The sequence below is a fragment of the Xiphophorus maculatus genome, chromosome 23, assembly GCF_002775205.1.
Source record: "Xiphophorus maculatus strain JP 163 A chromosome 23, X_maculatus-5.0-male, whole genome shotgun sequence".
NCBI classification, from domain to species: Eukaryota; Metazoa; Chordata; class Actinopteri; order Cyprinodontiformes; family Poeciliidae; genus Xiphophorus; species Xiphophorus maculatus.
Genome location: NC_036465.1, coordinates 24,598,149 through 24,625,180, shown reverse-complemented (window position 1 = coordinate 24,625,180; position 27,032 = coordinate 24,598,149). Strand labels below are relative to the sequence as shown.

The 27,032-nt window shown below is 42.6% G+C and overlaps 3 protein-coding genes across 3 annotated transcripts in view; 2 read left to right on the top strand and 1 right to left on the bottom strand.

The window, feature by feature from the left end:
* Nucleotides 1-252: 252 nt before the first annotated feature.
* LOC102224349 (type-2 angiotensin II receptor-like) lies at nt 253-3,706 on the top strand. The gene is made up of 2 exons (XM_014472826.2): nt 253-666; nt 1,268-3,706. The coding sequence occupies exon 2, from the start codon at nt 1,335-1,337 to the stop codon at nt 2,571-2,573; it is 1,239 nt and encodes a 412-aa protein (XP_014328312.1). The 5' UTR covers nt 253-666; nt 1,268-1,334; the 3' UTR covers nt 2,574-3,706.
* Nucleotides 3,707-6,409: 2,703 nt separating this feature from the next.
* LOC102224596 (SH2 domain-containing protein 1A-like) lies at nt 6,410-13,301 on the top strand. Its single transcript, XM_005809841.2, has 3 exons — nt 6,410-6,894; nt 7,497-7,560; nt 9,695-13,301. Exons 1-3 carry the CDS (start codon nt 6,758-6,760, stop codon nt 9,965-9,967), a joined length of 474 nt encoding a protein of 157 aa, XP_005809898.1. The 5' UTR covers nt 6,410-6,757; the 3' UTR covers nt 9,968-13,301.
* Nucleotides 13,302-13,996: 695 nt separating this feature from the next.
* Nucleotides 13,997-27,032, bottom strand: part of LOC102224860 (teneurin-1-like) — a 282,296-nt gene continuing 269,260 nt past the window's right edge. Inside the window, exons 34-38 of the mRNA XM_023328889.1 lie at nt 24,387-24,598; nt 22,521-22,822; nt 21,023-21,729; nt 20,191-20,333; nt 13,997-15,591 (exon numbers count right to left, since the gene is read on the bottom strand). Coding sequence (XP_023184657.1) covers nt 14,836-15,591; nt 20,191-20,333; nt 21,023-21,729; nt 22,521-22,822; nt 24,387-24,598 — 2,120 coding nt within the window. The 3' untranslated portion in view covers nt 13,997-14,835. The remainder of the gene's footprint in view (nt 15,592-20,190; nt 20,334-21,022; nt 21,730-22,520; nt 22,823-24,386; nt 24,599-27,032) is intronic.

The window sequence follows — 27,032 nt, the reverse complement described above, 5'->3', positions numbered from 1 at the left end:
AGGCTGCGCCTCCCTGCCTTCTCCCTCTTGTCCCAGTAGCTGGCTTGACTTCCGCTGAGACAGAGTAAATATTTCTCATGGCTTATCTGACCACTGGCAGACAGAAAGCCACAGAGCATGTGAGGCTCTTCTAATTAAACCAGCCGCCTGCGTTTGATCAGGTCTGACAGGTATGGTTGGGCCTTTAGATTTGACACCACAAAACGTCCACCTGCAACTACTCAGAGCTGGTGTGTCTGTGTCCAATGTTTCAGCTATTAAACCAATGCACATCTTGACTTGATTTTCCTAAGTTCCTCTTGTTCTGACTGAGGCTCCAGGAAGGGGGAGCCTCAGGATAAAGAGGGAAACATTATAAAGCAAAGAGAGCGACTTTTCTTCTCCGCATTGACTGAGATGTGACGTGCAGCAACTTCCCTGTTGTGCAATCGGCAAGAGGCTCTCGGGGGGCTATAAGACCCCCATCCTCATCTGGTTTCTCAGAGCCTCAGATCTGCTCCCTCTGCTCACGCCCAGACTGACGGAGAGGCACGATACAGTCCAGCGCACTCGGCTGGTCGCAATTCTCTTAGAGGGGTCGAGCAACATTTGTCAAGATATGGACGTTAGCCAAAAGAAGCACTGAAAAGCTCTTGGCTTTTTCTGCTGGATACTCGGTCATTTCAGGTAACACATTTGTTTTACCAGGACAGAAACGATAAGATCCTTTGCCAAGCTTTGTCTGACTCCAGAACTGGCATTGGAAAATCTATAGTATAATGTTTCTATCACGTATTCAGCTGTCTTATCATAATTACCAGTTAAATTTTTGTTAGAAAAAGTACTTTTTCTAAAGTAATTTCTTTCTTTTTTTAATTGTAATGGCTGCTTTTAAACTCTTCATTAATTATTAGTTTCACCCCTTGTGTTTTCCACTTTAATAGTTTCGGTTTCTGGGATTGTTATTATTTCTGTAAACCTATTAAATCGTGAATTAAGCTGGCTCTTTTTTCATTTGAAGTCGTGAATGTTTGATGAATTCAGTCATTAACACAATAAAGCTGTTTCGCAGCAACCCAACAGGCAGCCAGATTAATACAACCTTTTCCAAGATACTTTATTTCGGTTTAACTTCAAGCATTGCGAAATGAATTCCTTCTGTAATCCTTTATCAAACGGGACAGCTAATAAACGATGGCGTCAACTAAAGATTACAATGTAGGGAAACATAGCCGTCCATAAAAGGCAGCCGTGGTCTGAAAACTCTCCTGCTTTGTGTTATTTCCAGCTGACGTTGGAAATCTGAAAGAAGTTGAAGTCAAGTCTTTTGACACAAGGGAACATCTAGTTTCATAATGGCAACCCCAAGTGGCCTCTTCTTATTCAACTCCACATCCTCCCCGTTTCCAGCGACAGAGGTCTACGTGAACATCTCGTTAGTTCCTTGTGATTTTCATCGCTGCCGAGATTGGCCTCCAGTGCCCATGACAACAGTGATCCCCACCATCTACAGCGTCATCTGTGTGCTAGGTATACTGGGCAACGCCTTGGCGGTGTATGTGTTATCTTGTGGCAATGCCTTGACGAGAACGGTGGCGAACACTTTCATGCTGAACCTGTGCGTCTCCGACCTGCTGTTCCTGCTGACTCTTCCGCTGTGGGCCGTCTACTACTCCTGGGGCTACAGCTGGCCCTTTGGACGAGTGGCCTGCAAAATCTGCGGTGCTCTCCTTAACCTCAACCTCTACGCGTCTATTTTCTTCATCACGTGCATGAGCGTAGACCGTTACCTGGCCATCGTGCATCCTCTCCTCTCGCAGAGGTCGAGGGATTACGAGCGAGCCCGGATCGTGTGCATCCTGGTATGGGTCCTGGCGTTTGCTTGCTCTTCCCCCCACTTGGCCTTCAGAGAGACCTATCATCTTAAAGAGTTCGATGCAGTGGCTTGTGTGATTTTTTATCCAGATGACACCTGGTTTCTGGCCCTGAGCTGGGTGAAGATCATTCTGGCATTCCTGCTGCCACTGCTTGGCATCTCCTGTTGCTACTGGGCCATTGGGAAACATTTGTTGGCCTACAGAGGATCAGCAAGAATGCAAAATTCACCACCTTCTCAAGCGGGCCATTGTAAATCAGAACGTCCGCCGACTCCTACTGTGTACCCAAGCTCATGCACGACCGGACCGATGATGGCCCGCGGGGTAGAGAGGATTTTGTGGACAGTGGCTGCTGTGGTCATTGCTTTCTTCATCTGCTGGTTCCCCTTTCATTGTGTGACCTTCTTGGATCTTTTGAGTCAAAATGGATGGCTGGACAGTTGCTGGGTAACTTGGACCATCACCAACCTGACCCCACTCACTCTTTGCCTAGGCTTCTCCAACTCTGCCATCAATCCTGTGCTCTACTGCTTCGTCGGGAACCATTTCCGCGGTCGCCTTGGGGGTCTCTGCAAAGACTTGTGTGCTTGTTTGGAGGCTGGTGGGGATCAGCACAGTCAGAAACGAGGTTCTTTCAGCACCAGGCTGAGCTCCTTCTCCAGGAAACTCAGTGACCTTAAGGACCTGGCGATTGTGGATACCTCAGGTACCCTGTAACAGACTTTCCCCATCCAGCACTGGGAAACATTGACATTCCAAAGTATTAATATGAACTGAAACTGCCAGACTTGGTTTATGATGCTGGTTTTATGTAAAATAATACATAATATTTCATATTACATATTTTTGAAAGGAGTACAATAGTACATACCAAAACTAAATGGCTAATAATGCTCAGAAGATAAAGTGGGACAAAAAAAGTAAAATTGCAAAAATGAAAGACTAATTAAAAATGACCAAAATAGAGAACAAGTGAAGACAATAAGCATGTTGATCTTCAACATTTTTGAGCCAAACCCGCATTTTGTAATCCTGGCCCCAGATATCCAGTTGTGCTCCTACAGATCATAACAAGCTGTCCCGCACAAAGTTTAGACAGATCTGAAAGTCGTCTTTGGAAAACGCCTCGCGTCTTCCAATATTTGGCCAAACATCTCGAGAATACATGCAACATAACTAGTGCTTGTTATGAATTTGATGCGGCACCACCATCATGATCCTTCTCATTCTCTCTACAAACCATGACTTTAGATTTAGGCTGTAATCCATTTAGGAGCTCTGAACTTTATTTCTGGATCACCAGATCCTCTGTAATTACTGAACTTCACCCGTGTGAACTTCAGCAGATTATTGATTAAGGGAGCGCACTTTCATGTAGCCGCGTTATTACAGCTTTAGTCAATGTATGAAAAAAAAAAGGAACATGTCTCACTTAAGACGGAAAGGAGTTTTCAAATGTTTTTGAACGGGGTCAGTTTTAAAAGTGGACAGGTGTGTCCACTTTTAAAAGCAACTGTGTTGATGTAACTGCTGTGTTTCATGCTTTCTGAAAAATTTCCTCTGTTTCATAACCATATTTTATGTAGCAAAGTAAAATGTGAATCAGTAGTTGCTGTAGAAACTGTTTCTATGTGTCTGTACATATATGCTAAAATCAAAACGAGATGCTGCTGGATTACACATGTATGCCAACATTAACCTGGCAATCCAATATATCTTGCAGTGTTGTTGTTTTTTTTTGGGGGTGGGGGGGACAAAAAACCTGTTTATTCACGGCAAATATATAATTGTATTGCTTCTTACGGACAGTTTATTCAGCAAATAAAGAGAACAAGTGTTCATCAAATCAATTGGAACTTTTTTGTGGTTAATTATAGCACTTACAGAGATTTTTATCTTTCATTCCCCCCCACCAGTCTTCTAACCACTGTGGTTGGGAGCGTCTACTCTGGGATTACAGGCCACCTGACAGACAGACACTCGGGTTCAATTTTCCTCTCTTCCCAGAGTGCTCCACTTGGTTTCACTGTCTATAATATCAATGATAGATAATACTGTAATCTCATACCAGTGCCACGGTGATGCGTTCCTGCCGAGCCTCATTTGTCCGTCGAGCGCTATTTGTGTCCCCCATTTCAGATGAATCGCGACCTGGACTCTGTAAGGTGATGACAGAAACAGTAACATAAATAATAAAACAATAAATTAGCAACACTTTTTAAAATTATTATTAATATTATCTAAAAATCGGCTCAATGACAAACATTAATTCCTGCCAGTTTTCAAGAAACGGGTGTGTGGGACTTTCACGTCTTGTCCACTGGGTGGTGCTAAGATGCTGCAGAAGCAATAGGCGAGATGGGAGAGTCGGGCCGCGGAGACAGGAGCCCAAACTCCCACCGCTCATGATCTGCGTGAGGCAGTGAGAAGAAGCCTCTGACACAGACCATGAGTCATGTGGACCACAGCTTTGAATCAGTACAAACACGTCGACTTTAACAGGCGAGGCCAAAAGGAAAACCAGCAGCCCCAGTGAACATCACAAGATGTATAAAAAAATTTATAAAACTCAATAAGGGATTTTTTTTCCCCCTTCTGAATCACTTGATGGGTTGAAAGGCTTTCAAACATCCAAAATAGTAAACTGTGAGCATTATTCTTAAAAGCAACCTTGCTGCTAGCGTAGGAAAAACAGCAACACGGCAGACTCCCAATTTAACACAGCAGAAGTTTTGCGACTGACAGGACAGATTGCAGGACGAGTTTGTTGTGCACACAGCTTCATTAGCTGGTTCCTCTTTGTGTGACAAAGCAGCTGGGTGTTTAAAAAACACATGTTTAACAGAAGATGTTATCTGCTAAAAGTTTTCTGAGAACATGTGTGAGGTGCCTGCTGAGAGAAACAAGAACTCTCTCAAGCTGTAAGTAAAACATTTAGCTTACTTTTACCGCTCTTGGAGCCTATGGAAGTTCTTTTAGAAAAAGAAAAGTTATGAAATTTGCGTCCTTTGCTCTCTGTACCTAGAGATCATAACGGTACGTCAACAAGCAGACTCAGACTCAAACATCCTTCAGCATCGTACAAATATGATCGTGTAAGCGCCGATAGTCATCTATAGCCCTGGAACACTAACTTTAATTTACTCTATTTCATTAGACTGGCATACACAAGGTCTTACATAACTGTACAAACTGTGCAGTTTTTGTCATGTTTTACAAACAAACATCTGAAACATGCATGTATTTAGCCCCCGTGAATAGGTCCACCTTTTGTTGAAAGTTTTTTTTTTTTTTTTTTTGGTGTTTCTCTAACGGCTTTTCACACCCAGATTCATAAAAATAGCTCAAGTTCAGTCAGAGAGGACGGAGGACAGACAGTCAGGTCTGACGTTTGACTCTCAGATAAATTTAGATCTGGACTTTGACTAAGCAACTTAACTAATGCATTCGCCTAAAGGGGAAACAAAGCAAAGCGCTGGTCGTATTTTAGACCTGTTTTCTCCCAGAACTGCCCTGAGTTCAGCTCAGTCCGTCTTCCAATCAAGACTGACTGTCTTCCCCTGATGCCACTAAATAAAAAGCATCCCCACAGCCTGATGCTGCTCCCACCATATTAAGCCAACAGGGTGGATGGCGTGTTCAGAAAAATGTACAGCGAAATACTTACTCACCCACACTTTTCAGATTTGTATCCACGAAAAAAAAAAAAGAAAAAAGAAAAATCAGAAACTACTTTCATTTTTTGTTTCTATTCACAGGCATGAACTCCTTTATAAAAAAAAAATGAAGGTCAGTGATGTTTTGCGGTTGTAACGTCACTTTTGTGGCTTAAGAAAAATCCAAAGATAATCCGCAACTTTGATTGTTTTCTTTTAAATAAAAGTTTAAGTCTTTCTCAAGGGCTTAATTCAGTAAATTCAACAAGATAGAGAAAACGTTGCCATGACGAACATTAACACCGGGCCCCTTTCTCATCTACAGAAGTTCTGTATTTCATTACACTACAGATGATAACTCTACTTTTTACACCGATGCATTCGTCACCCAGGTGTAGATGAGAATTATACCGTCAAATAAAACTTAACAATAAATGTTTGTTTGTTCAAAGTGCATGAGCAATTTTGGAGGCATAATTCTGTATTATTTACCTAGAAAACTAAATAAAGTTATGCAATAATAAATGTAATTCGACCGCTCTTGCCTAACCAGAAATATTTATTTCAAAACTGTATTTTCTTCACAAAAATCCTCCTCAGCAGATTGATTGTACATCATTATTCATGGAAACAGAACAAGCAACCTTCTGTTAATCAAACAGCGATGGAAAAAAAAAAAAAAAAAAAAGTTTCACTCCACATGCATAATGCATTTTCTTGTGTGAAATGAGAAAGTTTGCCTTTGTTCATCCCTCTCTTCTGCTTTTTTTTTTTTTTTATTGTTGTGGAAATGTTCCGTTAAGCACCTTTGAAGTTATTTCCTGTTGCAAAATACAATCGTTTCCTGACAGAAATGCAAACCCACATTTTTGGGGTGTGTGCATGTGCGCGCAACGCTGCGCCTCATAAAGACAGAGGAAGGCTGCGAAGGCACTAGATCAGAAAGGTTAGAGGTTAGACGGAGTGGCTTTCAGCTCTTTGGAAGGTGAGGTGGAAAAAGGAGATCTTTAAAAAAAAAAAAAGAAGAAGAAGAAGGTCAAGGTCCTCGTCTGAAGCTGAAATTCCCTGAGCAGACGTTTGAGAAGCAAAAGGCCGGGGAACGAAAAAAAAAAAAAAGCTGCTGTACCTGTGCAGCTCTCAGAGTGGAAGACAAAAAGGGCTCGCCTGCAGTCAGACAGCAGAGACAAACAGAACAGCGCTGGCACTTACCAACAGAGCGAAAGGCACAGTCGGAGGAAAGCGGTGATGGAGAACCTGGCCGTCTACCATGGACCCATCGGCAAGGAGGAGGGCGAGAGGCGGCTGGGCCAGGACGGGAGGGACGGGTGTTACTTAGTACGTGACAGCGACTCGGTGCCGGGCGTCTTCTGCCTGTGTGTGTTGTGAGTATCCAGCCTCTTGGTGTTTCTCCTCGTTCTACGTCGACGCCGTTTCGTGAAAATCCTCAAAATCCCGTCTTCTGCAGTTCTGCGAAATCGTTTAGAAACCTGCATTAAACCGGATAACCCAAGCAGTTTCTGTCATCTGTTATCAAAAGCTATAAGCAAAGCGAGTCTCACTGGGAGACTCATCAAAAATAAAAAGATGAGCTCATTGTCTCAGATAGATACTAGATGGTGCTAGAAAAATGTGCCCTTGTGAGATCTTGGACATTTTCTTTTGCTGTAGTCTTTCTGTACTTTTTCGTAAATTAAGGACTTTAATTTATGAGTCTACGAATTTCATAAAATGCACTAAAGTGCATCCCTGTTTTCAGCTTATCTGAAAGACGGCATCAACAGCAAAGATATCCACTTTCCTGCGTGTGTATGCAAGTTAGCGGTCAGATTTAACTAAATTATGCCGTCAAGACTCTACCAGTAGGTCCATGTGCCACGCAAGGTGCCATTATTTTTCCATTTGAGCACCTTCCCACAACTTCCTACCGAAAGAAAAAAAAATGTCTGTGCACGCTCAGTCTCAAAAAAAGTGTGTCTGCGTTCAGGTGCAAAGGATACGTCTACACGTACAGACTCCACAAGGACGAAGCGGGCTCGTGGGCTGCAGAGGTGAGACACCTTTTCTTCTTCTCTTTTTTTTTTTGTTGTTGTTAAATTTCTGCTTTTATCCCGACACTTTCTGCACCAGAAATACTCACCTGAGCAGCGTGGCAGCTGCACGTCTGCCTCGCTGCGGTGGCTGTTTATTAGGTTCGAAGTTGTTTTTGTGTCAGAGTAATTCAACAAGCTGCGGATCTGAGGCAAACATGTTTTCTTTCTCTGTTTTTCCCCTCCGTTTTGCTTCTCACTCGCTCTCTCTCTCTCTCCCTATATATATATATATATATATATTTGAGATGTGACAGCACAGAGAAATGGGTGCATTTCTTTTCCTTCAGCAATACCACCCTGCAAACAGTCTATACCCCCTTTCCCCCCCCTCCTAAAAATTTGAAGACTGTTTCTGATGGGATGCGTATGGAGACATCCGAGTTGCCCCTCGATTCGCCACGACAACTGAGACAGGATGCAGCCTTTAGGACTGCGGTTTCACAGCTAGCACCATGCTGGACGTCAATGACAAGATAACACTTTCCATTATTCATTATTCACTTTCCATTATTCATGGAAAGGCTCTACACCTTTGCTTAAATGATGTTTTAAAACATATTCAGAGGATTTTTTATTTTATTTTATTTTTTTACCTCAGCTCTCACAGCGTGATGGATGCGCGGCGAATCAAAGCACGTAATGCACTTTTAAAGGCCTTCCCGGACAAAATTACAGCTATTCTTTAGCAACGCTCAACGCAAAAGGAAAGGGGGAAAAAAATGACACGTGAGAAACGGATCGGTAAGGTATGGCTTGTGAATAACGCACAAGGCCGGTTGGAGAGAGGCTGAAAAACAAACAAACAGTGCCAACATTTGCTGACCACACAGTCTGATGATGAGTGCAGAATAAGAAGAGATTTCAATGAGGGACCAGCTTTTATCGTATCGTTTATCGTTAAATGAATCGCGATTCAATTGACGATGTTTGAAAACGCCCCAAAACTGGCTGATAACTGGCCACGAGAGCGTCTGTAAATGTCGATATTTTCCAAAAATATGATTAAGTGCAGCTGCTGTGTGCAGCTTAGAGGGGAACAAATGTCTTCTAGTGCTCCGACGGAGCCTACTTTGAAAAGAGGAATGTATTTTAAGATCATTGCTTGTGTGTCTTTGGGGCTGTGGCTGATGTGTCATGCAGCCACAGCCTCACAAATGCCTAACAAAAAAGACTAAAGAAATAAGAAGCACATTTTAAATCACCATTTTTATTGCTATCACAATAAATTCCACAAAATATTGTGTTAAACTTTTATGTTTGACGGTAAATTTTCCAGCCTGAACCCAGTTAGATATTAGATGTCCATAACTTTTTTTATCTGCTCTTCAGGAGCAGAAGACACATTTCGTTGAGTGGGTTTATTTACTTTATTTATTTACCATATTTCCACGTGTTGAATATATTAAATGAATTTAATAATCATTAAATTTACGTTGAGCTACATTTTAAATGCTCTCCTGCGGTTTTCGTTGGAAGTTATCAGGTTTTCTAGCCGTGTCTCGGAGCACAAATTACTTCTCTAAATGATATTTGTTGCTTTTTTTTTTATTTATTAGCTCTTCAAGTAAAGCCCTTTGGGTGATAGAGTGCTTAAAGGATCTTAAATGTCACACATAAAACCACTAAAGTAAGGCTTCTCATTTGCTGAGAAACACAAAAGAATTCCAAGGGGATCTGAATGTTTACAAAGAGAAGCACATCTTAAATTCACCGAGTTTAGCTTCGGATTCCCTCGGGAGGGAATCTCCTCCTGCAAATATCTACTCTTCTGAAGCTATTTATGCAGCATTTATGTATTTTTATTATCTCCACCGCGTCATTTTATTTATTAATGTGGCGCTTTTGAATATTTTAACGCGGACTCTTCTGAGATCAGTGGCTCGGGTTATTTCGCTGACAGGATTCCTATTTCCTTTGTGCGCTGAACTTTTCTCTCGCCTCCACCTCCAGCCTGTCTTTCATATGTTGAATCTGTAGGAGCACCTTTCTTTCTTTCTTTCTTCATTTCTTTTTTCTTCCTCTCCACCGAAACATCACCAGAGTGATGAGTTCTATTTTTACCACCCCATCCCCCCCCATCTTCTGTTTTCAGACGACTCCCGGTGTGCCGAAGCGGTATTTCCGGCACATCAAGAACCTGATAGCAGCCTTCCAGAAGCGGGGACAGGGAATTGCCATGCCTCTGCTCTACCCCGTCACGGCTCAGAGGCGGGCGCAGACCCACGGCGAGCAGCAGCAGACGCCCGGTAATGGCCTGTCGCCGACGCTGCCCGACCACAGCCCCTATCTGCAGCGCCTGGCGACGCCCGTCGCCCAGGAGCCGAAGAGCAGGAGCAAGAAGGAGGTGGCGCAAGCTTTCGGTTAGAGGCGGCCGAACCCGAACAATGACTGAACACCAAACTTCAAAACTTCTCGAATCTCATTTCTTTCAGCCAGTTTTTCCTGGTTTTTTTTTTTCTCCTCTGAAACATTAATATCTATTACTGCACACATGAGTTTGACGACACACACACACACACACACAAAAAAGAAAGATAAAAATATTGTTAGTGGGCGGCGAAGAAAATAAACGATTTTGTCTGAAAGAAGCTCTCTTAAATAAGGTCATGCTCACACAGCCAAAGCCTCGGCGAGACAACATAATGTGGTGGGGAAGAAATTCAATTTGACATATTGAAGTAGCGATTTTCACGGAGAGAACGCTGACTGCAGGAGGGGCAGGGTGTGTGTGTGTGTGTGTGTGTGGAATCAGTCCCTTTTCTGACTGACATCAAGAAAAAAATATGAGTGGAGAAAAAAACACACAGGGAGCGAAGGTGAGAAAACAGTGAGAGCATCCTTTCAGCCCAGACTATTCTTCAGTGCAGCGGTCTCCTAGCAACCAAAAGACCCTCCATCTTTTCTTTTTTTCTCTCCTTCTTCACCGCAGCAGAGATGAGCTTGGACAGTATCTAGTGGAGCATATGCTTTAGATGGGAAGAGGCTCGTCACAGTTGATCAGCGACGTCGCTACTCAGAAACGTATACATCACCTGCTGGCAGTCAGAACATATGCATCCTTAAAGCGTCCGCAGCCTACGGAGAGAGAGAAGCGCGACAATTAATGCTGGGCAGATGGCGAAGCGACGGCGTGGAGGGAGAGGGAGAGGCGAGTGGGGAAAGGGGAGGTGGATTAGTGGTAGCTTGCTTTTTCTTTTTTTTTTTTTGTTTTAGAAAAAAAAAGAAGGGAAAACTAACTCCTTTTTTTTTTTTTTTAAACTCGCTTCTTTTTTTTTGTACTTTTTTCTTCAGCTTGGAAGTGGTTTGCAGCGCAGCCTGATTGGCATTTCCTAATGAGAGGAGACAAGCTGTAGCGAACAGCACAGCCAACTCCAGGTCCTGCCCCTTCTGCACTCACCGCCCACTCGCTGAGCCTCAGCTGTCACATATCTTTCCCTTCCTCTGTGCTTTTCTCTCTCTCTCTCTCTCTCTCTTTCCTCACCTCCTCCTCCTCCTCTTCCTCCTTCTCCCTCTCCGCCTCTGACAGACGCAGGTTTCTCACGCATATCTCGGTTTGAGCCATAATGATGGGTGATAATGACAGCACGGATTTGAAAGTTACAACTTCCGAGAAGCAAGAACAAAGAAGGAGCCGGGCTTAAAAAATAAAAAAAAAGAAAAAGAAGAAGAAGTGCGAGAGAAGCGGCAAAGGGAAGGAGAGCACCGAGGAGAAATAACAAGCAACAGTTCCTGCGCAATGAAAAGGGGATTTAACCATTAAAGTCTTTAAAGTTTTAAACAAACACGAGTTTAACCTACCGGTTAGCTTTTTTTTTTTTTTTTTTTTTTTATTAATTAATGATCAAACTCACTTTAAATCCAGTTTGTAGAGCAAGTCCATTTTTCAATTTAACCGTTTTGTTAAGTTGACAAAAACAAGCGACATCACATGTGGCTTAGCAACTCGTCAGTTTAAAAAAAAAGAAAAGTTTATTATTTCCTGTTTATTCACTTGGTTCTGATCCGTCTTAGAAGGTGTTAGCTGGTATTCTGTGCAGTTTTTACTAAATGCCAGCTCACCTTATCGCACTTTTGTTATAAAACTTTGTGAATTGGTATTTCATTACACAGCTGATTTTTTTTTTATTTGCTGCAAGAGTAAAACCTCTTAGGGAATAACATAAGCTACACACACGGTGTGTGTTGTCCAGAGGACAAGCTATGAATTTCTACTTAATTTTTTTTTTTTTTTTAATAATTTTTTAAATAATTTTAATTATTATCGAGCTTTTGGTTGAGAAACTTTTTATTTGATGGAGCAAGAATTTCAGTTAGCATCCGTGTTTAGCTGACTTAACCACGGAGCTAACGCTAAAGTCAACCTTATACTCCGCACTTCTTAATGAGCAAATAATTAAGTAATTAGGCAAAAAGAAAAGAAAAAAAACCAGAAATAAATGTTGACCGGTTTTTAACATTAGCTGCGTATTAGTTCGGACAATATGAGCTACTTTTTGGGAGAGGTGGCTATCCTACCTAAACGATTTTATTATAATTTAATTGGAGATTTTTCACTTATCAAGATTTATTCTCATTCGTCAGGTTATGTGTTTATAGTCGTTGTGTTAACAACATCGTGAAGGCCAAGAATTGTCACACAAGCTTCAGAAAGAATCGAAACCAGCTAGTTTAGCCACAATGCTAATGCTAAAGTCAAACTTAACAAGCAACTTGAGCTTCCTAATCCTGAAGGCGACACCAAATGACGCCATTATGCGTCACGCTTTGTGTGTGCAGAAAAAGAACGTTTTTGTGGATTTGATCTAAATGCAGTAATCTATTTGTGCCACAAGGTGGCATACCCTACTATAAGAAGCATAAATAAATTGCTTTCTACACTAAGATGAATTCGTAATACTGCAAAATCTTTACTATGTAAATCTTTCTAACAGCAGCAAACATTACCTTCCTTCTACATGCATTTTCATTTACACTCGTGAGAAATTAATCACCAGGCAAGATGTTTACTGCCATTGTCCTTAAAGTGGTGAAATTGTGGATCATATGTAGTTTGCAGCTTCAAAAATGTATATTTTCTCTTCTACTTTTCCACCAAAATACAACCATAGAAGAACAACTACGAAAGCAGTTTGGCTAAAGGAGCCAAAACGTAATAGCATTTACGTTTATTAATCAGCTCCTCAGAATCATACAGAGCTTGAAACTATTGCTGCATCTTCTAGCGTTGGCAGTTGACCAGAAACTGTTTAATAGAAAATAATAGGGGTGTATTGATGCATGTCTGACGCCGCTGGTCTGCGCTGCCCTTGAGGCAGATTTTGCTAATAAAAAGCCCATCATAGCTGTGGTTGTCTTTAGGATAATTTTTAGAAGCTTATTAATATCTCTCTTTTTATTTTTATTAATTTTTAAGATTAAGTACGAAGTAGATGTCTTCACAATAGTGTCTTGTTTGTCTGGCTGCAATGTCATTGGCAGTAAAAAAAAAAAAAAGGACTCGTCTGCTTCGGTAAAACTTCGCTACTGTCAAACTATATTATTATTTACAAGATAGCTTCTGTATCGATCCAGCTAAGCTTTCAAGTTGCAAATGTATATCAAGAAAGATGTTGAGTTGAGAAATTTTCAACACAAACTGTCATCATGGTTTATTGTTCCAATGTTTTGTACTTGCATTTGATGAATAAAACAGAAATTGACAAATGTTTTCCATTTTTTTAATTTAAGGTTGATGTAAAACAGGATTGGTAGACCCTAAAAATGTCCTTTTAGACAATATAAAATATAAGAACATTAGTAAGAATTTTGTTAAGTAGATTTTAAAAACTGGTTGGTATTTCTTTTTTTGGGGGGGGGTTCTTTTAGCTGTTGCAGTACGGTGGTTTCTTGGGGTTACGGACCAAAGCTGCCCACAAAAAGCTAAAATCCATGACTACTTGAGACCCTCCCTAAAACACTGAGAACTGCCTATTTCAATAAGTCACTATGCATTAATATGGACAGTGGAAACTGTCTTAGCGCAACCGCAGTAGCCATTTTCCTGCTTTGAGCCAATTAGGACGTAGGAAAACAAATGGCACTCCTGGATTGGCTGTTTCACAAACACCAGCCAATAGCGTGGCATGTAGCATTGTGTCTGAGTATTTCAGCTTCCCCAGCTGAATTTTGTTTGAATGTAGCAGAGTAAATATCTGAGTAGGTGAGGTTTCCACAGGTAATTTGGAGTCACGTTCCAGAGAAAAATCCAAGAATAGTGAATGTCAGACCGCCACTGTACACAATTTTATTTTTTTTTTTATCAAGGAATGGTTGAAAATTAATCCACATATTTTATTTCCTGAATTCTCACAGCTTGTTTTACCAGTGTAACATGAAATCTCAGGGAACAACCTGGTAATTCACACATAATAACTTTAATCAGCATTGTAACCCAATAAAGTGAGCTTTCTTTTTCAGCGAGAATAATTACTATAGCCATGTATAATCTTTGCAAAAAAATGTAACAGATCTTCTATTGATTAACAATACTGACACTTATGAACAACATAATTTTCAGTTGAGCACTTTTTTTTCAGTGTGAAAGCACTGGCTATGTACATTCTTGATTTTAGATACACACTCATACAAACTACAGTTGGAGCACACCAGAGGTGGAAACCACAGGAGGTTTCTTCTCTAAAGGGGAGTGCCAGAGTCAACAAGGCCTCTCTTACACAATATGTAAACGGTAGTATATCCGAGGTAAACCATGGGGGAGTGGGCGGAACTCAAAATGGCAACCGGAGACCTCGTGATTGGAGTCATGAAGAGGATTGTTCACTGGGCACCCTTAAGTCTTCCATCTTTGTAGTTCAGTGGATTTTAAACACGGTCCCAAATGATTGAACAGTGTTGAAACAGTAAATGGCAGATTGTCAGTCCATCAGTCCATCAGTCCGTCGGTCAGTCTGTCAGTCAGGATACAAAAAGCAAAGCCACAGCCAAACCACACCGCTTGTGCCACTGTTAGAAATCGGAGAAACTGGACGATAATAATAAAATACCATCATTTTGTCACAATTAAAGGCATTTGGAAGTTTGTTTTTTTCCCCTCCCCCCATTCTCTCTTCTTGTTCTCCGTAGTTATCGTCTTCTTTTTTATTTTTCAGTAAAGTATAGAAACAGTAGAACAAATCAGAGCAGAGTAGAAACAGGCAGTCTTTGGTGGGATGGGGGGCTGTTTGTGTGTCTCTGTTACCTGCCCCCCACCTCGCTAAGTGTCATAAAGTGGATGTTGGCGGGGCAGTCGGACAGCTCCGGCTGCTGCTCTATAGGCAGGGAGTAGTAGCCGTCGTAACCCTGAACGCGACCGCCGGACAGCAGCTGCTGCTTCTCCGCCTCGCTCCACGACCGGCTCCCAACGTCCCCTAAATCCAACCGCTTCCTCTCCTTCTCCCAAGCGCCCTCCACCGCCCTCTTCCTCGCCTCCTCCTTCACCCGCGCCCTCTCCTCCTCCTCGGTTCCACCATAGCGCACGCACAGGCACAGCGGCCCCTGCTGGAGCGTGATGTCGGCGAAGCGTCGAGTCCTGCCGTTCACCGTGGCGCTCATTTGGGACACGCTCACGTTGACGCCGCTCTCCAGGATGCGTCCCCCGACGCCCAGCCCCAGGGCGAGGTCCTCCTCGATGGGACGGGACTGCAGGAAGTGGTGCGTGTCGCAGCCGTGCACGGTGAAGCTCAGGCCGGTGAGGTGGACGGCACTGTTCAGGATGGCCGCCACCCGCCGGCTGTCCTCGCTGGCCACCCCGATGACTTCCGCGCTCACCCGACCGTGCGACACCGCAAAGCGGATGTTGGGGCCGAGAATGAAGGGTCGGGATCCGAAGGGCGGAGGATGAGACGGTCTGTGGCAAGCTGAGCCCACGGGCTCGGAGACCAGAGGTAACCTCTCCAGGGAGATGAAGCTCCTCAACTGTCTCCTCAGTTCGCACTGGATTCCCAGCACCATCTGGGGGAAAAAATGGGACATTTAGATTGTGCAGCTGGGATTAATGTGCTTGTTTGTGATTTATGTTTATAGTAGCTGCCTTTACATTTGTAGAAAACATTGCTAATTCAAACGTTGCTAATAACGAAGTATGCTGACGTGATGCTGTCATAAAAATAACATCTGTCATCAGCTACGTTCACTGGAGCCGATTTTTAAAAATACGTCAGATTTTTTCTGCCCTTACGTGACTAGTATCTGATGTTTGTGTGACAGTCTGAACAACACAAATCAGATTTTTACAACTGCCACCCAGGTCACTTGGATATGTGGTCCAAAATTCTAAATCCTCTGTCTGTATGGCCAGCTTGTGTTCATCCGACCTGAAAGTCATCGATACCTGAAAGTCATCGATACCTGAAAGTCATCGATACCTGAAAGTCATCGATACCTGAAAGTCATCGATACCTGAAAGTCATCGATACTTGACAAATGTCATTATTCTGCGTCCTGATTCATGAAAGCGGGAACAAAAACACCAAACATGGTGGACGTTAAGATGTGCTGGCTCCGGTTGGACAACAACTTTAAAATCGCAAGGTACGTTCCACCATTAGCATTGTCAAGTCTGAAAAGGTGGAGCAAAACATTTCCTGGAAGCCGAAAAGTTAAACACCCCTTAAAAGAAAAGTCATGGGGGCCCAGGGTTGGTCAAACAGATAATCAGGCAGAACATCATCACATTATTCAAACCACTGTTCGTGTCTGCGTCACGAACAGCATCCAAGTTTACTTCAGCAAACACTGGACACGCTTGCTATGCGTCACATCACTGCGTCACATCACTGTATTCCTCACTGCGTCACGTCACGCCACTGCGTCGCGCTACCGTGTCGCGTCACTGCGTCACGTCACTGCGTCACGTCACTGCGTCACGTCACTGCGTCACGTCACTGCGTCACGTCACTGCGTCACGTCACTGCGTCACGTCACTGCGTCACGTCACTGCGTCACGTCACTGTGTCACGTCACTGTGTCACTTCACCGCGTCATGTCACAGCGTTACGTCACCGAGTTACGTCAGGTCACTGCATTATGTAACTGCGTCACGTCAAGGCACTGCGTCGTGTAACTACGTCACGTTTGATATGATGTAAAGCACTTTGAAATGCCTTGCTGCTGAAATGTGCTATACAAATAAAATTTGATTGATTGATTGATCAACATGACTCGAATATGTGAAAATGCGAGGAGGACGGAGGCCTCCGTAAATGGGTCGCACACTTCACATTAACCAAATGACACTTAATTTAATGTCAGTATTGTGCACACCCCATCGAATAAAATGTTATTGTTTAATCCTGCAATGACCTGGAAATATAGTCACAAAAAAAACCTGAATAAAACCAAACGGTCACTTTGCAAAAGACACAAAACTAAGTTTTTCTACTTAAGAAGGAGCTGCCAATACACTGTAAATTAAAACTAAATTACAAACTAATAATTTCATTCTTCGAAGAGAATATCTTATTATTGACTTTTGGGTGATTTAAGCTTTTATTGTCAATTAGAAAAATAACTCTAAGTCCAGGAAGTGACACACAATCAGCAGCCAATTAGTTTCTCTGTGCCTCTGCGGAGGACTTTGGCCTCCACTTACAAGCTGTCTCAAAACGTTAAATGAATTAGATTGATGAGTAATTATGGGAGAAAATGAATCGGGAACATGAATGCTTGGCATAGAAAGAAATAACTGGCCAGATCTTTATTTGCTCAACTCAACTAATTGCTTATTAATTTCACTAATATTTTTTTTTTCATGCTTCAAAAGTCTGTTTTATTTGAGTTTTCTACCGTAGCGAAAGCTTAATCTATACAGTCAATCACTTGAGCTAGAAAAGTTTGCCAACCACATGGCACAAGACATCTACCCACACCCAGTATGCAGCTCAGCTACATTTTCACAGCATTATTTGGAGTATATCTCTTAACATGGAACCTCTGCCCACTTTTGAGTTTTTCCCATTTGAGGCGGGAAAACTTCCCTTAAGTTGGACGGTTTCTGCTTGCATAAAGCAACGTCAGGCAGAACTCATTTGGACTGAGTTGTTTTCTTCAGCCTGCCAATTGAAGGCAGTGAAACTTATTCCCTGCAGGTGCTTAAGTATGTCTTTGGCTGTGTGAATGACTGTTGTCATGCAAACTCGCCTCTTAGCAGGACAGCAAAAAGAATAACTAATCTGTAAATAGTATCATTTGTTGATGCTTTAAATTTCAGGGTATTATTAGCCCTGCGGGTCGCCAGGCTTTAGTTGCCCCTCAACCAGGATGTTTGTTTAATTTAAATAGGGTTCTTCATAGTGACAGCACAGATGAATTAAGCTAGGTTTATAGTTGACGTCCAAGGGGGTGTGCACCTGTTGCGCCATCGGCCTCACACACTATTTCCAGTTGTTGCAACTTTTAATCTTTTCTTAACACAAAAACATGGTGGGCCACTTTTGGACTGCCCTACTGAACCTAACACTGGATTTAATTTGACCAATTATCAGGGCTCTGCAAAAGCGGACAGCGTATTAGACCTACCACGACTGTGGAGAATTTTCTTTAAGCATTCGTGCCCAAATAGGCCCATTCGATGTTTTTCTATCTATATAACTAAAATAAATCCTTCTGTCTGTAAAAAAAAAAAAAAAAGTAATAGTCTGGGTTGCTTTTACTTTATATTGCTTACCAAAAGACATTTTAATATCCACTCTGAAGTCGTGTTGCTCCTCTACGGTAATATTTGGCCTCTTTTGATACATCCTTGACAAATTCACTGCTCCATTTGGAGAAGTTGCATTTAAAAAAGAAAGAAAGAAATGTTGTAGCCACCATTTATCTGTGATACTAGGATGTAAATATTTTTGAAGGGGCTTTAATGTGTTGAATACATGATAGTACTGAAAATAATTCCTATTTGGGCCGGTTTGTCATGGAGACGTGTCAGGGAATTTTGTGCAAATTGAAGGAATGGTAATTTACAATAAATAAAGAGAAAGGATGTTCAGGTCTCTTTTTCTCAAGAATAGAAACAGAAATGAAAGTACAGCTTTCAGGATGACATAAAAACTCACTTCTAAAGGTCATCACTAAACATCATCTAAACCAAAACCCAAGCATTTCAGGCGGAGAACAATTTGTCTAAAACAACGTTCAGGTCAAACGCTGAGGTTTGGATTTAAAAACCACTGGGGCAGTTAGATCTTAAGATACGGGCAAAATCCCAGAGGATATCTGTGCCTGGCTTAAAGAGACACAACCAAAGGCACTAGCATCTGTAATTGTGACACAAAGGGAGTCAGGAAAGTATTGATTCTATGGTTTCATGAAAAACAACCAAGAAAAGCCAATGAATGCTTTTCTCATGGCCTTAAGTGAAGCGTATAAAGAGGGTGGATAAAATATTAAATGTTCAAGCAGATAGTTTGTTAATGTTTATTTGTAAATGTGCTCATTTTCTACTTTGAAACCAACAACCCATTTCAAGCATGACTGCTCAGAGGATGCGTCCTCGGGCCGGGCCGGAGCCGATCCCAGCCTAGTCGAAATTTTAATTGCCTCCTCCGCGGCTCTGGAAAAGTTGTGCTATGTAAAATAAAATGTTTTGGAGATAATTAATAAATGCAAAGGTAGAATATAGAAAAGTTGAACGCGGGTCATACTGCCTACATTCAATAAGATATATTTTTGCTGCAAAGCTAGTTTGCACGTCATGACTGTCATGACACGTTAATCGCTCAATCTCTATGCAGCAGAGATTATATGTCATAATAATAATTGTCGGTGACGCCTCAACCAATCTGGCCAGCAAGGTTAGAAGTCTAGGCAGAGATATTATATGATCACAAACATTATGATTGATGGAAAAGATGGATCGGTCTTCCTCCTTCTCTCTCTGCTCTTTGGTCCTGCTTCTGTATCAAATCCACTGGGATCCACTGGGATATCATAGCTCAGCCATTATTTGGGCGTTTGAGATGCTAAACAGAAACATTATTGGCATGCTTACGCATCATAGCAACTGTCTGAAAGTAGAAAAAAGTAAGAGCAAAAATCCTCCCAGCTGCAATAAAATGGAATAATTGTTCAAAAAAAAAGTGACGCCTCAACCAAAATAATGATGACCAAAAAAAGAACAAATTTCAGAACGACCACAGCAGAGCTATTCCAACATGAGGCCGTCATGAACGGTGGAATTTAGCAGTCAAACTGTGCAAAGAGAGAAGAGCCTGTAGATGACCTACCACTTTCTGTCAGAGAAATGTCACATTCAGTAGAATGTTATCCACATAATAAGTAGTTGAGCATGCAAATGGACATGTTTTGTATACACTGCACCCCTTTGGTTCTGCAATTCAATCTACGTCATCTGAAAGCCCGCAGTGCAGTGATGTCGACTTATATGAAGCAAAAGTGAAGCTGATTTGCATTTGTGGTTGCATGTTTTTTGGGGGAGAGATAATGCCGAAGGTGGCTTCGTATAACAACTTTCAGACATCAAGATTTCTAATTTTTATTTCCAAACAATGCACCGGCCCATTGACGAGTGTTTTTGTGCAGGCAGGAAATTCTCACCTTGCTGGAGTCCCAGTCCTGCGTCTTCGTCTGGGTCTTCATCAGTTCATATGTTTGTTCCATTCTGCTCACTTCAGGCTTTGGGAAACCCGGGACAACATTATGAAGCTGGAAGCCAAACAGCTGCAGCCACCTACCAATGTCTGGACACACACACACACACACCCCACACACACCCCCACACATACATACACATTCATACAGAAAGAGAAAATTGCATTCAGGGAAAGACTTCAAATGTACTGTGTACACTACGAAGCAAACAAAAAGTCATAAGGCCGGTTAAAGCAACACCTTGCACAGGAAATCACACAATCTATGAGCATAATGCGAGGCAGAGACGAGTCGCTCAGACACATACAGATTCCATCTGCTATAAACAATCCTGCTGCAGGAATACGTGACAGGCCGAATGAATGTTCCATTAACCAGAAGGACAAACGCCCCGCCACCCCGCCCACCTGCATCCTGTATTCATCTTCTGCTCTCTCATTTCATCTCTTTCCCTCACCTGAGCTTCTATTTCATCTCTCGGGGGGCAATAGTGTTGTGTTGACAGTCGGGGAGAAGAAAACACCGCTAGACCGTGTTAAAAAACAATGCGATCAGAGGTGCGACTATCCTTCGCTGTCACATCTCCTTTCTGTGACACGCAGTTCACTTGTGGTTAGCTGCGCGGCCCCTGTTTGCTCAGTCTCCATGGCAGATGTTTCTCTTATACAAGAGGGTGTGAGGGTAGGTGTCATCAAGAGAAACATCTGCTTGCGTCTCCTGCTATCTGTCTGTTTGTCAGGTTCTGGTTCGGGTATGGCAAGAGCGTGCAAAAACCCACCTGTTGTGAATTGCGTCACCTCCTCCACTTTCCCGACCGGGCAGTTGCTGTTGAAGGCGTACAGGTTAAACGGTTTGGGCTCCCTGCTCAGCTCGCCCCACAGCTCGTGGTTCGGTGAGGTCCATCGACCGGCGAGGGTGTCGTAATCCCGCCTGCCGAGGTGGACCAGCCGCGTGAACGGATCGTACAATCCCCCGTGGAAGCCGATGGTGAGCTGGAAGTCGGGGTTGGAGTCCTGATAGACCTCCCCGTAGGGGGTGTAGAGGATCTCTTTGACCAGTCGACCCTTGCTGGAGAACACCGCCCTTGGGCTCCCCACGCTGTCGCAGGCGACGTAAAACTCCTCGCCGCTGCTCAGCTCCATCGCAATGAGGTGGCCCTGGAGGTCGTAGTACAGCGACGTGATCAGGTTGCTGCTGTGGTTGTACAGGTGGCTCACCCTGGTGGGGTGCGACAGGTCGGCGTAGAAGAACTGCAGCTGCTCGCCCTCGCTGTTCTTTGTGGCCACGCGCCGGCCCAGGCCGTCGTAGCGGTACCAGACGGTGCGCTCTGTCGCCCGGTTGAAGACGCGGGTCAGCAGGCCGTTGGAGTTGTAATCGAACAGGTCGTTGGCTCGTTGGCGGAGGAAGCCGTCGTCGTCCACGCTGTACTGCAGTTCCCCGAGGTGTGTGATCCGGTCCCTCTGGTCGTACCGCAGCGGCGTTAGCCTTGGGAAACAGAGATCCGTTACTTCGGACAGTGGCTTGCAACACCCTTTTGTACTTTTTCACACAGGGCCATGATGGTTTGGATTTTTTTTTCTCCTTTAATACTAAACACCTTCATTTACAAATTGCATTTTGTGTTTACTTGTGTTGTCCTTGACTATTTTTTAAATTGGTTTGATGTTCCAAAACACTTAAGTGTGACAAACATGCAAAAAAAACAGGAAATGAGGAAGGGGGCAAACACTTTTTCACACCACTGTAAGATCTGAAACTGGGGCAGAGGTTCAAATTTAGCAGGATGGTGACCCTAAAACATGCAGCTACTGCTTCATTTAAATAGATCATATCAAAGCATTAATGGCCCTGCCAAAACCCAGAGCTAAATTCAGTTGAGAGTTCGTAAAAATTTGAGAACTGGTGTTCACAGACGCTTTTGATCCGATGTGACTGAGATAGAGTGGTTTTACAAAGAGAAACGGGCAAAATGTCAGTCACCAATATTGCAAGGCTGGTAGAGACATTCCCCAAAAGACCCGCTGCAAAAGTGGATTCAATAAAGTATTGAGTCCAGACCTGAAAAAACACACATTTGTCTCACTTTCCAGATCTTTCCTTTTTATAAGAACAGTTCAAACTATCCCTTTCCTTCCAATTGGCTTTTATCTTTGTGAAAGTTCGTCATTTAAATAAGCATTGACGTTTACCGTTGTCTGTGGAACAATGCGGGAGGCATAGATTTAAAACAGTGAAACTTTTATGCAACATACAGCGAGCTGCAGATATTGACTTACCGAGAGCTCGTTCCATGACTGAGCAGGTTGATGTTCCCGTTGAGGTCGTAGCCGTAACGCCACTGAGGGCGCTCGTTCACCGAGGCGCTTTGCAGTTGGCTGTCTGCGTCGTACTCGTAGGTGTACCGGGTCACGTTGCTGTCCACGCCGACTCTGATGTCACAGGTGGTTATGCGCCCTGCCGAGTCGTACTGAATGGTCATCCAGTAGGCGATGGACTTCAGGATCTCATACTGGACCTCGACCACCTGGCCGTAGGAGTTGAACACCTTGGTGTGCTTCATTAAATGGGTGGTGATGACCTAAGAGAAGCACACACAGGACACAATAAGCAAAAGATTTTAATGAAACTGTCTTTTCCTTCAGTTTAAGGCTCTTAATGTCTTCATTGCCTCGACAAGACTTCAATTATTTTTTTGCAACAGCCATGTTTTAACCCTCCCACTGTCTCAGCCCGATGCTCAAGAGAAGCGCGGCTTGTTGTTCCGTCAGACCGTCAGTTCCCGAAACCAAACACAAACAAAAATGAGACGTTTTTGTTCAGAATTTAGCAACAAAAACATCCTTTCATTTAAAAGCCGACGGTTGTTACTTTAGTCGTGGTGCTTATGAATTAGGGTAGGGATGTCCTTTATTATCCTGATCATCTTTTTGAACTTTGATATCGTTCAATATGCGATATGTACTGTACTGTACAGTACTGTATGTACTGTACATACATAATGACTGGCATAAATAAACACTTGCAGGTTTCTCTTTTTATTCTCAGCCTGTATTTCGGGTGCTTTGTGTTTGTGTCTTGTACTCGTACGGCTCAGCTGGGGAAGCAGATGGGGTTCCTTCCTCAGTCCGTTTTGGTTAGAAAGCTCTGTTTAGGACAGTTTACGATCTCCATGGTTACCCACTGCAAACACGTTTTTTTGTCTTTTTTCTGAGGTTTCATAACAATCCTGATTTGGACCATGTTCAATTCATACAGTAATACAAACAAACATTTCAATGTATTTTATAAATAAAGGTGAAAGATTGATACAAAGGGCTATATGACTGAAATGTGGAAGGAAATGAGATGGGTTTTTTCAAACGCTTTGTCGAGCCACTTTGCACTACAGTTACAGTTACAGTTACTATAAATCCTCTGGGTATTCTTTCTTCCATATTTGAACATCTTTAAACATCTTTTGAAAACAGCCCAAGCTCAGTCAGACTGAATTGAGATTGTCTGAACAGCATTTATTTAAGTCATGACAACATTTTTTAGCAATATTTATATCTGGACCATTCTAAAACATGAATATGCTCTGACACCAAATCGTCCCATTGTGTCTCCGGTTGAATGTTTAGGGGCCATCGCCCTCTTGGAAGGTAAATCTCAACAGTTGTCTTAAATCCTCTAAACAGTTTCTGTCCAGAACCACACTGTGTTTGGCTCCTGCCATCTTCCCATTAACTCCGACCAGCAGACCTTGCCTGGCCTGTCACTCAAAGTTCAGATCCAATTCTTAATGAATTTGAAGTTGTGTAATACTCTTATCATTTTCAGATGGTGGATTGAACAGAACTCTGACAGATGTTGATTTAAACTCTGACCTGCATAGTGTTTTCCTTTTTCCTACATAAATGGACATATACTGTAGGTTTTTAATTATATGACTTCAGATGGAAATTCACTTTTTATTTAGAGGTATTAGCGCGTCTGGGGGCATACACTTTTCAGGCTTTTATTTGTCAAAAAAACCCCAAAACATTTTCCAACCACTTTGTGTTAGTCTACCACATAAAATCCCAATAAAATACATTGATGTTAGTCAATATCTTGCCCAGCGAAGCTTGAACAGCAGCAAAATCCAGTCAATAGTGTCGTACCTGGTTGAGGTCATAGAAGATGACGCTGAACTTGCCAAACTGCTCCACCCGCCCAGAAACATCCACATAGCGGTACAAATCGATGGGCAGAGGGGTTTCATTGATGACCGCCTGCATGCTGGTGACTCTGAAGTTGTTGTAGCTGTAGTCAAATCTGGCATTGACCAAGCCTTCCTCGCTGAAGCGGAAGATTTGGCGACTTGTCAGGGGGCCTTTAAAAAGAAAAAAAAAACAAAAACACATTAGCAGATGAAAGAAAGGAAAGTATCCCATGCGCCTGATCGCAGAGCATTTAGAACCGCTCCTCACACTGCCGAATTAATTTAAATCAAAAGCTAATTTGGCGTCGTTAACAGACACAGTTCGAACCGTTCGATCTTAACTATGTCCACGGCGCTATGGCATTTCCAGTGGTGACCTTTAATATGAGGAGATAATGAAATCTAAAGACAATAGCCCCGATGAGCCAATGTGCTCCTTAATGTCAGGACATCAGCATTAACAACACCATCCTTCACCTCTGCTCCTTTGCCGCGCCAACTCATCCTGCTTTGGAGTTGGGGTTGGGGGTGTTTGGTGGGGCCTGTTAATGAAACACCATTATGCAGCTATTCGAGATGACTCTGATTGCAGTTAAAATGACTAAGTGTCTCGCTTTGGAGCCCGCCGGATAGCTGGATCAGCTTTATGTCGTCTATTTTTATTTTTCTGTCGTATGTTGATTCGGAACCTCGGCTAATAGGGAGGCGGCGCAGGAGAGCAAACTGCGAGGCTTTTCCCGAAGCCCCCGGGGGGCTGGCAGTCTTTTCGTCTCTCTTCTCTAGCTGTCACTTCTCAGAGCTGTCACTTTTTAATTTTTTACTTCAGTGCTTTTACTCCCTTTGCCTACTTCTCTTCTTTACACTTTTGGGGTTCCTTACTTTTCCTTGCCTCCTCTCAAGGGACAATTACCGCTATCTCTTCTCCTCTCTAAGGCTCCGTTTGTTCTGCTGAAATGAGATCAGTTAAAGGAAAGGTGAGAGTCTATTCATGTGGAGGGCAAAGCGATAAACACACACACACACACACACACACACACACAGCTGCAGATTAGTGACACCTGATCGTGGCTCACCAATCACAAAGGCACGGAAAGTGAACCGGCATGAGAGATGAGAGCGTTCTCAATGACCCTGGACAGAGTCTGGAACGTAAAGGAACTGCTGAGCTGTGTCAACAACGATGGCCTCTATCTGCTGCCGACCGCTGAGGCTCCAAATGACGGACCTGATACAACCTTATGGTTACTGCTGCGCCTTTCTAACTGGAATCTGTATTTGGTTTGGGTCTATTTACTCTTCAAAGGCTTTTTGGTTCCCCGTGCAAATCGACACCCGTCGCTATTCAGAGTCGGGCAATAACTAGAACCAATGTCAAGTAAGCATATATTTAGACATACATGGGGCAGAGTTGGTTTGCAGATGAGGAAGAGGCGACGCAGCTCATGGGCCTGGGGGTGGTCTTGTAGTCAAAGCTGTGGTAGACCACAGTCTATTCCACTTGAACATGCTTGGCTCGGTTCACACTTCTAACTGTGGCTGCCTCAGTCTCAGATGAAATAGTGCTGTGTCTGACTCAAAGCCAGACTAGAGAGTTTGAGACCTATGATGAAATCTGGTTTCCCCCTCTCCGTACAAAGGTCGTTAGCTCAAAAAAAGGATTTTGATTTAAACTGTTAATATTAGGCAAAGATAAGTTTGGCTAAAGGAGAAGCAGCTTTCAAATGACAGCTACAGTCACGGAGCAGAAATAGCTCCTGAAACTGAGCGTCACATAGGGCAAAACCAGGTCGCTTGACTCAGATCCGCAGTAGAGTGAGGGCCCAGAATTGAACCCTTAAATCTGAAGTAATCTTAAATAAGAAAATATATAAATATATGATTTTTTGACCCCGCTGGATCAAAAACGACTCTGCTTTTCTTTATGACGCTCATTGTTTCTTGTAATTTTATTGTGTAATTTAAGACAATGTGTGATTTTAATTTTGTTCATTTTTTATGTTGGTTTTAACAACTGTCAAAGTATCTACTGATGAAAATGTGCTTATTTTATCCAACTTTGGAAAAATTACATTATGTGATTTTGATTAATGTGCACTTCCCTTTAAGAAAAATATTTCGTAGTATTTTCTTTTATACATATGGTTTTGGTTTATGGTCAAGTGTGGCTGAAACAAGTTGAAACCAGTGAAGTGAGACGGGCGCTACTGTAGAAAGTGTGACTGGTCTGTAGATAAGTTGCTGTACAAGTTAACCAATCAGATGTCAGGGTTTATTTAGTGAGATACAGCAGCAGTTTCACCGATTTTATGATTAACTTCAGCAGAGGAAGCAAAAAAGTAATATTAAAAACTCTGTATATTTTTGACACAAATATTGATTAGATGCCCTAGTTAAAGGACTTCAGTGAGTCATATATTAATACCTTTCCAATGTTTTGAGAACATATTTGTATTTCTCATTTATTTATTTAATTGGACTGGTATCACTGTTAGCTTCAATGGCAGGAATGCCATCTGAAATCTGTTCTACACTGCAAAGACATAAAATCTTACCAAGTATTTTTGGTCTAGTTTTTATATCTTACACTTGAAATAAGAAAACAACT

Bases quoted from the DNA above. Each gene is read 5' to 3' on its own strand.
- LOC102224596 (XM_005809841.2), top strand. From the start codon at position 6,758: ATGGAGAACCTGGCCGTCTACCATGGACCCATCGGCAAGGAGGAGGGC. The intron at 6,895-7,496 runs GTGAGTATCCAG...GTCTGCGTTCAG, and splicing joins GTCTTCTGCCTGTGTGTGTT to GTGCAAAGGATACGTCTACA. The intron at 7,561-9,694 runs GTGAGACACCTT...TTCTGTTTTCAG, and splicing joins CGGGCTCGTGGGCTGCAGAG to ACGACTCCCGGTGTGCCGAA.
- LOC102224349 (XM_014472826.2), top strand. From the start codon at position 1,335: ATGGCAACCCCAAGTGGCCTCTTCTTATTCAACTCCACATCCTCCCCG.